Source organism: Syngnathoides biaculeatus, chromosome 14 (genome assembly GCF_019802595.1).
Source record: "Syngnathoides biaculeatus isolate LvHL_M chromosome 14, ASM1980259v1, whole genome shotgun sequence".
In the NCBI taxonomy this organism is placed as follows: Eukaryota; Metazoa; Chordata; class Actinopteri; order Syngnathiformes; family Syngnathidae; genus Syngnathoides; species Syngnathoides biaculeatus.
This window is the reverse complement of record NC_084653.1, coordinates 6,329,333-6,344,173: the sequence shown is the minus strand read 5'-3', so window position 1 is coordinate 6,344,173 and position 14,841 is coordinate 6,329,333. Positions and strand designations below refer to the sequence as shown.

Here is a 14,841-nt window from a genome sequence, read left to right as displayed (position 1 = left end):
TTCTTTTCAGATTTTGACTTTTTGACATCCTTATATGAAATATGCATTGAGTAGATGAGGTGATTTAAAATACTTAAGGGAAAGGAGACGAATGACTCTTGAATCCTTCCTTCCTTCTTCCTTCCTTCCTTCCTTCCTTGTGATCTTTTTTACGGCTACACCTAACACAGCAGCGCGATGTTCTAAACAAAGTAAGGCTTGGCCCAGGTGATGCATGCTGTATGTATGTCAGCGTGCCGCATGTACGTTTGCTCTCAACATTCACAACATGCTGTTCACCGTCACCCGAGAGCAGATTTGAGTGGCAGTAAGGGGTTGCCTTTACTGGTCCAATACATGCAAAGATTGACGGTGCATTGAGTAGCATTAAGATTGTGCACCGCCGTGGCACACTGACAACAATTATCAGCTGTCTGTGCATGTGTATGTGTTTAAGTATTCATTGTCATGAAGGCAACAATTCTAACCTAATTTCAATTGTTCTTTGTGCTGCTGGGTCATTATTGTCATACTGTATACCACACGATACAGTACAATGGCATTGTAGGACTGCACTAATAGTGAAACTCAACAATATGCCCCAAATTGACAACAGCATTGTGATAGACTCCACCTAGAATGATAAAAGTACATAGAATAGAATGGTCTTAAAACATACCCTGAGTTATTCCACTCATACGCTATATGGTCAAAGGTATAGGGATAACCTCATAAAGTAAAAGTGGCGATAGTACAATTTGTGGAGGAGATGAAAGGACCTAAAACACTTTCCTGAGGAATTCCACTCACACACGATATAGACATATCTATATGTCTTTTGGGCTTGTTCTTCCACACTGTACTAATGCAACAGAGCCATTTTAGACCTCACTTTTTTACAGTCTGTACAGAGAACAGGTTTTCCTAAACTGTTTGCACAAAGTTGGAAGCGTACATTTGAAATACTGGCTTTAATAAAATGAAGAGGCAAGAAGCGGCCAAATCCAACCCACAATTGATAAGTTAATTAACTGATGCCTCTCGATACTTGGGTCCATATAGTGCAGTTTACTTTCACCACAGGCACATTTATATGTTTTTCTGTTTTTCTTAGCCAAAGCTCTGTTTGGCAACAATTGCTCATTGTGTTGCTATTGTTTCAATCAGTTATCTTTCTTTCACAGATGCTAAGTACCGTTTTTTTAGGACTTTTTGGTGACATGAAGCAAATTGAATTAAGCTCTTCTTGTCCCCCTCGTGCAGCCAATCGACTATGAGGGCTTCCAGCTCTTCATGGCCACCTACCTGCAGAACGACATCCCGGATGACCTGTGTAAGCACCTCTTCACCTCCTTCAAGAGCAAAACGGGTGGCACCTCGCCTAACCATTGTCGAGCAGCAGAAAGCTTACTAGGTGAGCTACTTAAATGCAGTAATACTCAGTGTTCAACGCTTAACTTGGAAAGGGACAGTATTTACTCATCATGTATGTAAGTGGAGGTTCCAAATGAGTGTTACTACACTGTCATAAAAGAAACTTTTCAAAGTAAGTACAATGAAGAAAAAAAAACTATATTTCTACAATAATTATTTCAACAATTCAGAAGCACAGTAGATCGGTAGTTAGCATGTCGGCCTCCCAGCTCTAAGCTTGTGGTTTCAAATCTCAGCCCTTGGTGCTCTGCGCTCAACCCACATTTCAAAAGCATGCATGTTTGGTCATTGAAGACTGTAAATTCTACAAAGGTTTTAATTTGAGTGTGAATACTAATTTGTCAATATGTGCCCTACGATTTGGCTGATGACCAGTTCAGGGTGTATCCTGGGGCAATTTAGAGTGTATGTTGCATGTTTTTGGGTTGTGGGAGGAAACCGGAGTTCCCGGAGAAAACCTACGCAGGCACGGGGAGAACATGGAAACTCCACACAGGCCAGTCAGGGATTTAACCCAGGACCTCAGAACTGTGAGGCCAATGCTTTCCAGCTGATCCACTATGCTGCCCAGTTCATTATTATTATTCATTTTTGCTGCATGCTACGCTAATAAATTTGTTGTAAAAATATATTCAATAATATTGATCATTTTATGACTAAATAAACAATAAATAACTTATCCATGTACAATTAAAACTATAACTATTGTAATTTCTTAATTTTTTTGTTTCATATTGCTATTTTATATGGATTTTGCCAATGTGAATAATAGGCAATGCTACATATCATGTAAATTATAAATAGGTCGAGCAGATTTTTAGGGGTGTGTATGTGGAGGGCGGGGACAGTTGTTTCAGGTGGCAACACGGTGCAGGTGTGGCTACAACACATTAGTTACAACACACCATTTCTGAGGTTCTGATTTAAAATCCAAGCTCTGACTTGCCTGTGTGGACTTTGCACGTTTCCCTTTCCTCAATGAACAAACATGCATGCTGGGTAATTGAAGACTAAATTAGCCAAACGTGTGAATATAAGAGTGATTGGCTCTCGCTGTATATATACACTGGTCCCCACCTTTTAACCTTCAAATATTTTTGCTGAGATCACCTCCTGGTAACCCGTGACCCTAATGAGGACAAACACTGTACAAAACGGATGAATGGATACATTCAAATAGTATCTCAAGTTGTTGGGAGTGATTATCACAGCTGCCTGACAGCCAGAGTTTCGGGTTCCTCTGGGCGCTCTCTTTTCCTTCTGTGTTGAGGATTCTAAATTGTCCGTTGGTGTGAATATTTGTTTTTCTGTATCTGCCCTGCGACTAGTTGGCAACCATTCCAGGGTGTCTTTCTCAAAGTCACAAACAGAACAGGCTTGAGTTTAGCCAAGACCCCAATGAGGAGAAGTGATGTAAAAAAAAAAATGGAGGGACAGGTTTTTTTTTTAGGCCTGCACTGCCACCTGGTGTTTGGTAAACTGTAAAGAAACGGCTAGGGAGGGATCAAGTTTGCCATTTTCATTAGCGGTATCCATCTCCGGTGTTCTCATGTAAAGAAGAAAGGTATCGTATTCAAGGTACAACGTTGCTTTCATTTAGGCGACCATTATGTGAATGTTAAACGTTTCCCTAATCTTGCTGTAATTACGGTAGAAGACAAGGTCAAGGATCAGAACTAAGCGCCGTCAGTCCTGCATCAACGTTGTCTTATTCCTACTCAATGTGTTTCTTTCCCAAAGAGTCCTGCTCCATTGATGCTGGTATCTCAATTCACACCGAGGTGGCCTGTGCCCCCATCACAGGTACTAGCAGAACTTCCGTTGTGTCCTAGTTTACTGCTGGCGCCCTCTCTACCACTGCTTGTTGTGTTGATGGGTGATTTGTTTTATTTTATTTAATTTTTTTTTTACCTTGTGCAATGCATTTGTGAAGCCAAGTGTTGTAACTTCACCTGGCTCAGAGTCCCCATTGAGTTTCTTTTCTATGCGATACTTTTGTATTGTGTTCCTTTGTTTTAACCTAACCAACGTTTACCTCCTTTATTCGTTATTTGTGAAACTCTAAAGTCAAATGCCCAAAACGTGTTGAGTGTGAATCAAGTGTGTTAGCGTGACACATTTTGCTTTTCCGAAACACTTTTTTTCAAGTATAAGCTTCACTTTCTGCACTTATCAAATGCAAGATGATAGCATCCCCCCCCTCCAAAAAAAAAATATCAGGATTACAATATGCACACAAAACTAAAATGCTCTTTATTTCACACAGGTGACACACCCTTTCTCACATAGCGTAGTAAAACTCATCTGATATCCTTAAAATGTGCTGTGTGTAGTAGTATGTCAAAACAATGTGTCAAACGTAAGGCCTGGCCTGAAGTAAAGCAAAGCAAAGCAAATTTATTTATATAGTGCAAATCATACACAAGGTAACCCACTGTGCTTTGCATGATTAAATACATGTACAAACAAAGAAAAAAATGCTTGGAAACATTTAAAACAAAAACAAAACAAAAAAATAACAGTTCAATAAAAGCAGCGTACAGTGCAAGAAATATCATTTAGAAGTGGAAATACTGTAAAAAGCATGAGAAAAAAAAGAGTTCTTTATGCTTGGTTTAAAAATGTTCACACTTGGGACTGACAACACTGTGGGCAATTCTGTTTGTGTGCAACATTACAGCTAACTACTGCTTCACCATATTTGCTTTGGATTCTGTGCTCAACTATTGACTTTATCTTCCATAAACATTTTTTTCATGTATTCAGGATATAAACAGTTTAGTGATTTATAGACCAGTAGAAGAACTTTAATATCTATTCTCAAGCCAACTGGAAGCCAGTATATAGATGTTAGAATTGGAGTAGAGTAATGTGCTCTGACCTCTGTTCTGATCAGAACTTGAGCTGCAACTTTCTAAAGGAGCTGCAGCTGTTTAATGGTCTTTTTGGGGATTTCATTCAAAAGACCATTACGATAATCAAGTCTACTTGAGCTAAAAGCATGGATGTGCGTCCCCTGGTCTCCTTGACACATGCAAGCCTTCACTCTGGATATGCTGTTTGGCTCGTAGAAGGCAGTTTAAGAAATTGGTTTCATATGTCTCTTGTAAGTCAGGTCGAAATCGTTCAGTATACCACAGTTTGAGACTTGTATTGATTTTTTCAAGAGTATTTACTAACATCAATTCTCTTTTCTTTCCTGCCAAAAACAATTGTCTCAGTCTTTTTGTTTTGATTAAAGATTAAATTTTTGGCTTATCCAATTATTTATTATTAAGTTTTAGACAGTGAAACAAACCCTCAATTGAACTGTAGTCATCTGGAGAAACTGCTAGATATACTGGAACTGTATGTCAGGTGCATAGCTCATAAATTGTTTTATTTTAGTTTTAGAGTGATTAATTTTGACAGTTGTATCACAACTGAGGTTAAAGGAAACATCTCCTACATTGTAAACAGTGTCTAAATAATCACTATTATTAGTTTGTTTAGTTTTCTCTAACATGAGGAACAAAACAGTAACACTCAAACATCAACATACGCATCATCCCATTTGAGTATTTTATCGCTTTTATAGCTTACTAGTTACAGAGTAGAACTCATATTTACACTTCTGTGGCACTTTGGAATGTTAAAATGTGACTCAAGAAATTAAAAAGGGATGGCGTATGAACCAGCAACAGATAATTTTCGCACAGGAAACATTGCTTCGAGTCAACTAAAGGCTCATGTTTAACCTCAGAGGTTCAACTTTATTCCTTGTATAAATAATTCCTTCCTTTTGTGTCCAAGGCATGAATGGTAAGAGCATCCTTTCGGCGATGGGTCGACATACGCCGGAGCTTGCCTGCGGTACTGGGGCCACCACCTCACCATCGTCATCTCGCTCCTCCTCGCAGAGGTCCCGAACCGGGGCACACACACCCGGGGGGCCTCATCGCTCTCCGTGTAGCCAGGTCAAGCCTTTCCAAAGCAACAATAACACCTTGACCCCCAACGCTGGTCCCGCCCGATCGCCAGTCTCGCCCCCGAAACTCTCACCAGGTAAGCCAGGCAACTTATCTACCAATTTTTAGTCAATTGTAGAGCAACTGTCTCAATGTGTTTTGAATTTATTTTCCACTAATAATTGGATTTTTGTGCCCTGCGAATGGTTGGCAACCAGTTCAGGGTGTAGCCCGCCTCCTGCCTGTTGACAGCTGGGATAGGCTCCAGCGCTTCCGCGACCCTTGTGAGGGAAAGTGGCAAGGAAAATGGATGGATGGTTGGATAGTTGGATTTTTATCCACTTGTGCATTGGAATGTATGAGAAACTCCAAGATATGTAAAGTTGGATACACTGTGGTTGTCAGCAACCATATATAGTTTCTCAAGATACAAGTCATCGTTGGGTTTGTTAATTTATTTCTTTGACTTGAAAGCAAAAAACTGAGACACGAGGGCTGTATGGTGACAGTGAACTCATCTAAAGCAGAATAGCAGATTTTAAACAATTCTTTGAAAAATTGGCATCGTGCTGTTTAATGTCTCTCACAGTTAAAGCGTAATACCAAAGTAAACATAAAACAAACCCACATAAAAAGCTTTAAAGGGCCACAGTCATGAAATGCATGATTTTTAGTATGTTATTATTGAAAAAACAGCAGCCGACATGGACTCATGCGTTTTTTGTTGTTTTTTTTTTTACCACAAAACATGATTTTGACATATAGAGCTTTTTGTAACTCCGGCCATGAAAATCCTCTCGGGGGATTTGTTTTCGAGAAGAAGCAGGAAGTGACGTACATGGCAGGACGCCCTCAAGTGGACTCGTTTGTTTCTATTAGTTTTACCTCCGGGAAGGTAGCTCGTTGTTCCTTCGTGTTAGCCAAAATGCCGGCTCGTTGCATTGCTGGACATTGCTTGAACACTCGGAAGGATGGATTTACCCTTCATAAGTTTGCAAGAGACCTGGTTCGTCATGAAAAATGGATTCCATAGGTGCAAAGGACGAGAGCTTCGTGGGTTCCAAATGACAGGTAGGTGTGTATACAGCTACTAAGAAAAAATAATAGTTTGCGGTTGACCACGTAATCGGTCTCTCATAACATAACAAAAGATCCGCGTATATATGACAGGCGTGCTAAATGTGTTGATGTGCTCGTCAGACGGCGTCGGGCTCGCCAGCGAAGGCTGCTGCGTCGCATCGCGCAGGCTTCAGGTTCGTTGACAGCGGTGGGTCTGAAGAACGCTGCCAACAATGCCGCACTCAGCTGCGTGCGACTACAACACCGTGAAGCGCCCCGGCTCGACAGTGTTGTTCATCATATACTGCAGTGGCTATGAACAACACCCGAAAGCAGCCTGGGTCGGTTCCGTGATAAGCCACCTCGGCACCGAAAATGATCCACACCGGCCAGCTGCGATGAGCCACGATCTCCGCCGCGGAAGTGGATCGGACGGGGATGCAGTTTGGCCGTGATTGCATATCATCTGAATATGGCTCGAAACAATAGTGTAATATTGCCCCGAGGGCTCGAAACAATAGTGTAATATTGCCCCGGTAACTTCACTCGGTTGTGTGGTGTTCTCCTTTTCGAAAATAGCTTCCGTGTCAGAAGGGGCATGTTCGTCTCACATAGTTAGGGTGCACCGCGTGTGAAATGTGTCGATGTGCACGTCGGCCAGCCAACAATGTCTCGATAGTGTTCATCGAGTACTGCGGCAACTTTGAACATACCCCTAAAAGCAACATAGCAAGGGTCCACCTCCTCCTTATATGCCACCACGGGAGCCGAAACTCAGCCACACTGGCTGAGGCGCCGCGTTGGGCGGTCACAGCTTCTGCGAAGGCTGCGCGTCGGGCTTTGCGACGGGGGCGGCTCTGAAGAACCCAGCCGAGAATGCGTTACTCAGTCGCGTGCGCGCATAAATCGCTCCGGCTCGACTGTGACTAAAGCAGCACCGCTCGGCCCTGTCACAAGCCACACCGGCCGGCTGCGATGAGCTGCAATGGCTCATCTCCGCCACGGGATTGGATCGGACAGGATGCAGTTTGGGCGTGATCGCATATCATCTGAATATGGCTCGAAACAATAGTGTTATATTGCCCTGGTAACTTCACTCGGTTGTGTGGTGTTCTCCTTTTCGAAAATAACTTCCGTGTCAGAAGGGGCATGTTCAGCTTCCATAGTTAGGGTGCACCGAGTGTTTTCATTGTCCGGGGTGACGTCACGGACTGGATGCAGTCAATATGGCGACCACTTGGATGTTGTAGAATGATGCAATTTTGCGCATGGATGACGCCCTCTCTGCTCAAATTTATTTTCTCATATAGACATTGAAGTGAATAATGTTATATGTATTTTAGAATTAAAATATCTATTTTAGAATGTTTATAGGGATGAAACCTGACCTTTAACTTAAGTCAGCTTCGGTTTATGCTAACGATGTAAATGGCCTCAGATGGGCTAATTATCCTTGTGTGTCCTGTGACATCCTACTGTAAATATCTAAAATCCAATATTTTATTTTTTTTTAAACATGTCGGCCGAGAGCGACAGACAACACATTTGATACAGACAACTTGTAATGCCTGCCTCAGACTAAAAGACAAATTTGGGCTTTCATGAATGCACTGTCAGGCTACTGCAATAAAATATTGCATGGCGATACCACTGCATCCCGTCTTTTCCGATCGCGGGGGTTTAACTTGTAACAGATACACTCGTTACTACGGTGACCACATTGTGACACCTGTAATATAGGAACAAAAATGAGGAAAAATGTGTGGTGGTGGTCATTTGTGCTCGGGACAATACGTTCATTCAAAGCTCAAGTGTCGTCAAACGGATGATTTTTGGTATATTATTAATGAAAAACCCACAGCCAATATGGCCCCATGTGTTTTTTCACCACAAAACATGATTTTGACATATACAGCTTTTTGTAACTCCCGCCATGAAAATCCTCTCGAGGGATTTGTTTTCGAGAAGAAGCGGGAAGTGACGTACAGGACAGAGGCGCCCCCTAGTGGACTTGTTTGTTTCCATTCGTTTTACCTCCGAGAAGCGAGCTCGTTGTTCCTTCGTGTTAGCCAAAATGCGGGCTCATTGCATTGGTGAACATTGCTTGAACACTCGGGAGAATGGAATTACCCTTCATAAGTCTGAAAGAGACCCTGTTCGTTGTGAAAAATGGATTGCACGGGTGCAGAGGACGAGAGCTTCGTGGGTTCCAAATAACCTAACTAACTAACCCTGTTCAATGCTTTAAATTCTAATTTATTCATCTCTGTTCTTTGGACAAATCAATTTTCATTTCATATAATTGTACTAATATTCATTATCTTTTGGGGGGGGTTAATTTAGATTCTTGGTTAAATTTTTGGTTGCACACTACATAGAGAGGCAGGGCAGAAAGATATTGATAAAGATGACATGGAGATGTTTTAGTAATTATGTATTCTATGTATTGTAGTGTCATTAACCTAGTTTAACTTCCTGTAGACACACGGGAAAAATCTTAACAAAAATATGTTCTTGTACACATACAATTAGATCTGTAGATCTGTATTAAGCAAAATGTACTTTTATAACACTAATAATGTGATTGTACAACTGTGGTTCAACACTCACTGTTTGATATGTTGACTGATGTCAAAATAACATTGACAGAGAGAAGTCGCTCTGAGAAGCATTTGTCGCTGCAGAGGAGCCCAGCGCTCCACAAAGGATCTCCTCAGTCATTGCCACAGGTGGTCTTCCTTAAGGACATCGTCTGCTACCTTTCTCTGTTGGAGCGTGGCACGCCAGAGGACAAGCTGGAGTGTGAGTGACAGGCATGAGGACAGAATGAATCAGATCTCTAATTCGCATCAAAAGGCCAGCTAGCAAGACTCTTACAGTTCATCATGTCTTTCATGATCTATGCACATTAATATATTAAACTCTATAATGGTGGTGGTTGATAGGGGGATTCGATCATTAAGGCTCTACTGAAGGCCCAGGTACCAAAGGCACAGCAAATCAGTGATGTGTCTTTCTTTCGGCTTGTCCCTTTCAGGGTCGCCACAGCGTATCATCTCATATGAACGCATATATATGTTTGGCACAATTTTTACGCCAAATACGCAAATCAGTGGTAAATGTTCATAACACGTCACCTGATGTTCTGTACTTGTCAACTTCTCAATCCCAGCCTCGGCTGTGTGGAGTTTGAATGTTCTCCTCGTGCCTTTGTAGGTTTTCTCCAGGCACTCCAGTTTCCCCCCACACCCCAAAAACATGGACACTCTAAATTGCCCCTAGGTGTGATTGTGAGTGCGACTGTTTCACTCTATGTCCCCTGCGATTGGCTGGCAACCAGTTCGGGGTGTACCCTGCCTCCTGCCCTTTGACAGCTGGGATAGGCTCCAGCACTCCCCTTGACCCTTGTGAGGATAAGCGGAAAAGAAAAAGGATGGATGGATATATATAATATAATATATACACACACACATATGGCACCAACAACAATGTGTAGATGGGCTATGTAGTACACTATTGTTGTGGCCTTGACAATTTGGGCCTCTGCTGTACTGCATGGCAAGAAATAGTCAAAGAAAGAAGACACAAACATAAAGTTCAAGTTACAAACCTGTGAAAAACACACGCGCAATTTAAGATGGAGTTTTAACCAAATTAAAAAGTTTTATAATGGAACGATGCACATCTCATAGTTCTTGTCAAGGAAACACACAACACTGGAGTGAGAACAGTCAAAATAAATGCTAATCCCTATGCAATATAAGATCATTCCTACAACATCCAGTAAATCTGTTTCTAATATGTTGAAGTGAGTCTCTTTACATTCTCCCCTCCTTCTCCCATTCTTTATCGAGGTCGAGGGGTTTGTTTATCCCACACCCCTGGTCCGATCTACGGCAAAAAGGTCCTAGGTAAGGGACCATACAAAGGACGGCTCCGTGAACTCCAATGATGAATACAAGAATTGGATATTGATGATTGGGAACCCCACTGCCTTCCTTATCCCAAACCAGAGTGGTGTTCTGTTACTGGACTTCTGTGCTCATCATGGATTGTCTATAATGAACACAATTTTCAAGCATAAGGCTGTCCACATCAACTTTGTGGTTCTGTCATTGGACTTGCAACTGCATGTCTTCAAGAGCAGGGCAGAGATGTCAGCTGATCACCACCTGGTGGTGAGTTGGCTCCGAAGGTGGGGGAAGATGTTGGTTCAATCTGGCAGACCCAAACCTACAGTGAGGGTATCTCTTGGGAATGTCTGTCAGAATCCCGTCAGAAAGAGTTTCAACTCCCTCCTCCAAAAGAACTCTGCTCACCTTCTGAGGGACATGGGGAACTTTGAGTCCAAGTGGACCATGTTCTGTGCCTCCATTGATGAGACGGACGACTGAAGCTGTGGCATTAAGGTGGTCGGGGCCTGTCATGGTGCTGGTGGACACCAACACTGAGGTATCCTGTCAAGGTGAAGGAGTCCTCGGAAGCCACAAGATGCCAGCAAATCACAACTGTTGTCTAGAGGAAACTCTTCAACTCACTTTACCTGTGTGTAATTCCTTATCACAAGATACCTCAAGATGCTGACCGGGTTCAACGTTTATTTCTTTGGCTTGACCACAAAAACAAGAAAGAGGAGAGTTTTTCAGGGAATAACAGTGGTTAGATTCCCGGGTAAAATATTGCAATGGTTAATTAGCGGATATGCAGGGGTTTGCTGTATATATCAGGGTGCATGCTATCATGCAAATGCCCCACTTGACTTTGTTGCAGTTAGAAGACTTTGTTTTCATTTAGTTGAGGGAATATTCACCCATGTGAACTCCATTCCTGACTGTTGAAGCAATCATGAGTGCTCTCTTCAAATCCCTTCCAGTCATGTTCCGGCTGTACGACACGGACGGCAACGGCGTACTGGACAGTTCGGTGAGTTCCCCACTATCTTCCTCATCTTTCCATTTTCTTTCCGTTATCCTGACTTACCCATTGGGCTAAGAATAGAAGCTGTTTGGCAGGCGGCATGTTTACATTAAGATTGTTTGTAACAGTCAGTCTGTTTTAATGCCAGCCAGATTCCGAGGCATAAACAAAACATTGCAACTCGTATGGACGTGGTAGCATGTCTTTATATCATGTTTGGACGTCGGGGGTTCTGATGCATGTGCCACACTGCCTTGCTTTGTCCTATTTGGGATCTTTGGTAGGAGCTGGACCGCATCATCAATCAAATGGTACATGTCGCCGAGTATCTGGAGTGGGATTCAACAGAACTACGGCCGGTGAGCAGCAGAGCACCCACATTTATAACCACACTTCAAGTAAATAACTACAAAGTGGTTGATTATGTAGGTGTATAGTAGGCGACAAGGGAACTTCACTGTACTTCAGTTGAATTAAGTGGCTCACAATTCATTCTGTGATACTGGTTGACTTCCAAGTTGTTTGAATTTCAAAACAACATTTCGCAGATCAAAATAACTATTAGACTGTCACCATCCTAAAACCTACTGTATACCAATACCGCAAACTACAGTTAAGTATAGGTAAAATATAGTGTCCCTTTTTGGTTATTTTAACACTAGTCATTAGGCATGGTGCAGTGGATAGGATTATGCTCTGCAACTGGAGGTTCGTAGTTCATTCGGTTCATATCCCTGCCATAATGTCGTTGTATCACTGGGAAAAAGCTTCCGTAATTTCCGGACTATAAGCCGCGACTTTTGTCACACCCTTTGAACCCTGTGGTTTATGCAATGATGGAGCTAATTTATGCATTTTTTTTCAACGGCCACCAAGGGCGCTCAAGCAGAAAACATAAGAGTGATACAGGTGGTATATATGTGTCGAGGAAGACGCGAGTTTAATGTAACTTCGCGGTTTGTGCATGAATAAAATTAGCATGAACAGAATCTCATCGTGGAAAATGCAAGAAGAAATGCATATGACGCAGCTTTCAAGTTAAAAGCAATCGAGCTGGCCGATAAAGAAAGAAAGAGAGCTGCTGCACATAAACTTGGCATAAATGAATCGATGGTGAGATGCTTGATACGGCAGAGGGAAGAACTGGAGGAATGTAAAAAGACGAAAAAAGCTTTCAGGGGTAATAAAAGCAGATGGCCGGAACCGTGTTGCTGCTGTGTTACTGGTGCATCTTGGTAACTTTTGCCAGTATGTTTTTTTTACCCTGCTCTGTTAGTGCTGTGTTACTACCGTATTGTTAGTGCCACGTCACAGGCACTGTTGGGAAAGAAAAGTTAAGGTATATTATTAAAACTATGAAATCTCTTTCTGTGTACCGTCTTTGTAAATATGTCATGTTTCAATGTGGCCACATGCGGCTTATAGACAGGTACAGTTTATGTATGTACAAAATGTTTTTTCCTTTCAAAATGTGCTGGTTTAGGCTCATAATGAGGTGCGTCTTATAATCTAGGATTGATGTTAATTGCCTAGGCATGAATGTGGTTAGATGTTTGGTGATGATTGGAGGGGCCTTTGGCCCAGAATGACAGCCACACTTCCGTCAGACTGCTCCAGGGCAGCTGTGACTGTACAAGTAGATTACTACCTACTACCGGTGTGTGAGTGCATAATGCATGAAATCACAAAGCGAAAAAATTATGTATTCAGCAAATTAGTGTATGTATGTTACTGAATAAACTTACCATTTTTGTATTGCTACTACTGTAGCGAGCAGTTGGACGCATTCCATTGTCATCACACTTTTTCTTTTTGTACTCAATGCTATTCTTCAACTCAACTCAACCCAAATCATTACAACTCAACTCAACTGAAATTAATTTATGGAGCAGTTTAAAACAATCACTGCTGCACATGGAGTTTTAAAGCTAGATAGTGGAGGGGGTGGGGTGTGCTGGCCTAATATTCTATTTAGCAGAAGTTTTATCCGAACCTCCATCTAGTCCTCGGTACATCTAAGAGCGTCTGGTAAGCTGATTTTGGGGCACCAGGTAGGAGTGAAGGGGCAGCTGAAGCAGCTCAGAGAGGTAAGTTGGGGCGAGATCATTTGAATATTTTAAAACAAATTAAATAATCTTAAAATGCAGTGTAAATTGCTCCTTTGTGCTCCTTATAGGACGGGCATAGTAGTAGTAGGGTAATGTGCCCCCCCCCCTTCCCATGGGCACACCAGCTATGGGAAGGGGCATAGGGGTCAGGTGCAGTGTGAGCTGGGCGGTGGCCGAAGGCAGGGACCTTAGCGATCCGATCCACGGAAACATAAACTGGCTCTAGGACATGGAATGTCATCTTTCTGGCAGGGAAGGAGCCCAAACTGGTGTGTGAGGTCGAAAAGTTCCGACTAGATTCAGCCGGGCTCGCCTCGACACACTGCTTGGACTCTAGTACAAGTCCTCTTGAGAAGGGGTGGATTCGCTTCCACTCAAGAGTTGCCCACGGTGAGAGCCTCAGAACAAGTTTGGGTATAGTTATTGCCCCCCGGCTTGGTGCCTGTATGTTGCGGCCCACGCCATTGAATGAGAGGGTAGCTTCCTTCCGCCTTTGGGTGGGGGGACGGGTCATGACTGTTGTTTGTGCCCATGCACCAAATAGTTCAGAGTACCCTCATTTTTTGGAGTCGTTAGGTGTGATTGTGAGTGCGATTGTTGTCGGTCGCCATGTGCCCTGTGATTGGCGGCAACCAGTTCAGGGTGTATCGCGCCTCCGGCCTGATGATGGCTGGGATAGGTTCTGGCACTCCTGCGACCATCGTGAGGATGATCAGCTCATGCATGCACGATATAAATTTAAATATAAATGCTACAAGGTAGAATTCAAGCTGGAAGCCCTCATCAGTAACGAGTACAAAGAAGTGCAACATTTCAAAAAGGTTGGCAACCCCTGACCGACAGGATATTGGATGGGTTTTAGCATATATCATAAACACCTTCCATTTTTCCATGTGTGACCCTCACTGGAATAATTTTTGACCCCTCTCCTTAGACACCCAGAGCGTCCCCATTTCTGCAGAAAATTTGGTTTGAGCACCAAATTCTGCAAATTTTCATTTGTTACGCTATGTTTTATGTATACTATGTACTATGTACTACTGTGTATGCTAAAATCTCAACTAACCTTGTCTAATTTGGGGGAGAAAGTGTGTCTCAGTATTTCTGCCTGTGCTATTGTAGATTCTGAAGGAAATGATGGAGGAGATTGACTACGACCGGGATGGCACAGTCACCCTGGAAGAGTGGATCCGAGGAGGCCTGACCACCATCCCCTTACTGGTTCTGCTCGGCATGGACGCGGTTTGTGTCCACATTTCTCAGATTTTTTGCCCAAAAAAGGATATCTACAAATGTCTTTAAAGTCTTAATGATGTAATATCATGGGAGTTTAAGCGAACATATGAACTGATGAGACAAAAGAGACCTCTGCCAAGGTGTAAACATGTGTCACCTTG

General features: G+C 42.6%; 1 protein-coding gene across 4 annotated transcripts in view; it reads left to right on the top strand.

Moving 5' to 3' along the window:
• The window catches only part of LOC133511714 (diacylglycerol kinase beta), a 152,174-nt gene that overhangs the window by 33,588 nt on the left and 103,745 nt on the right, over nt 1-14,841 (top strand). For 3 of the 4 annotated variants that reach the window (XM_061840553.1, XM_061840554.1, XM_061840556.1), the window contains exons 4-10: nt 1,243-1,393; nt 3,154-3,216; nt 5,206-5,457; nt 9,069-9,221; nt 11,293-11,342; nt 11,621-11,695; nt 14,567-14,686. In XM_061840553.1, coding sequence (XP_061696537.1) covers nt 1,243-1,393; nt 3,154-3,216; nt 5,206-5,457; nt 9,069-9,221; nt 11,293-11,342; nt 11,621-11,695; nt 14,567-14,686 — 864 coding nt within the window. Of the gene's footprint in view, nt 1-1,242; nt 1,394-2,916; nt 2,992-3,153; nt 3,217-5,205; nt 5,458-9,068; nt 9,222-11,292; nt 11,343-11,620; nt 11,696-14,566; nt 14,687-14,841 lie in introns of those variants that run through there. The other variant, XM_061840555.1, reaches the window with a different exon arrangement.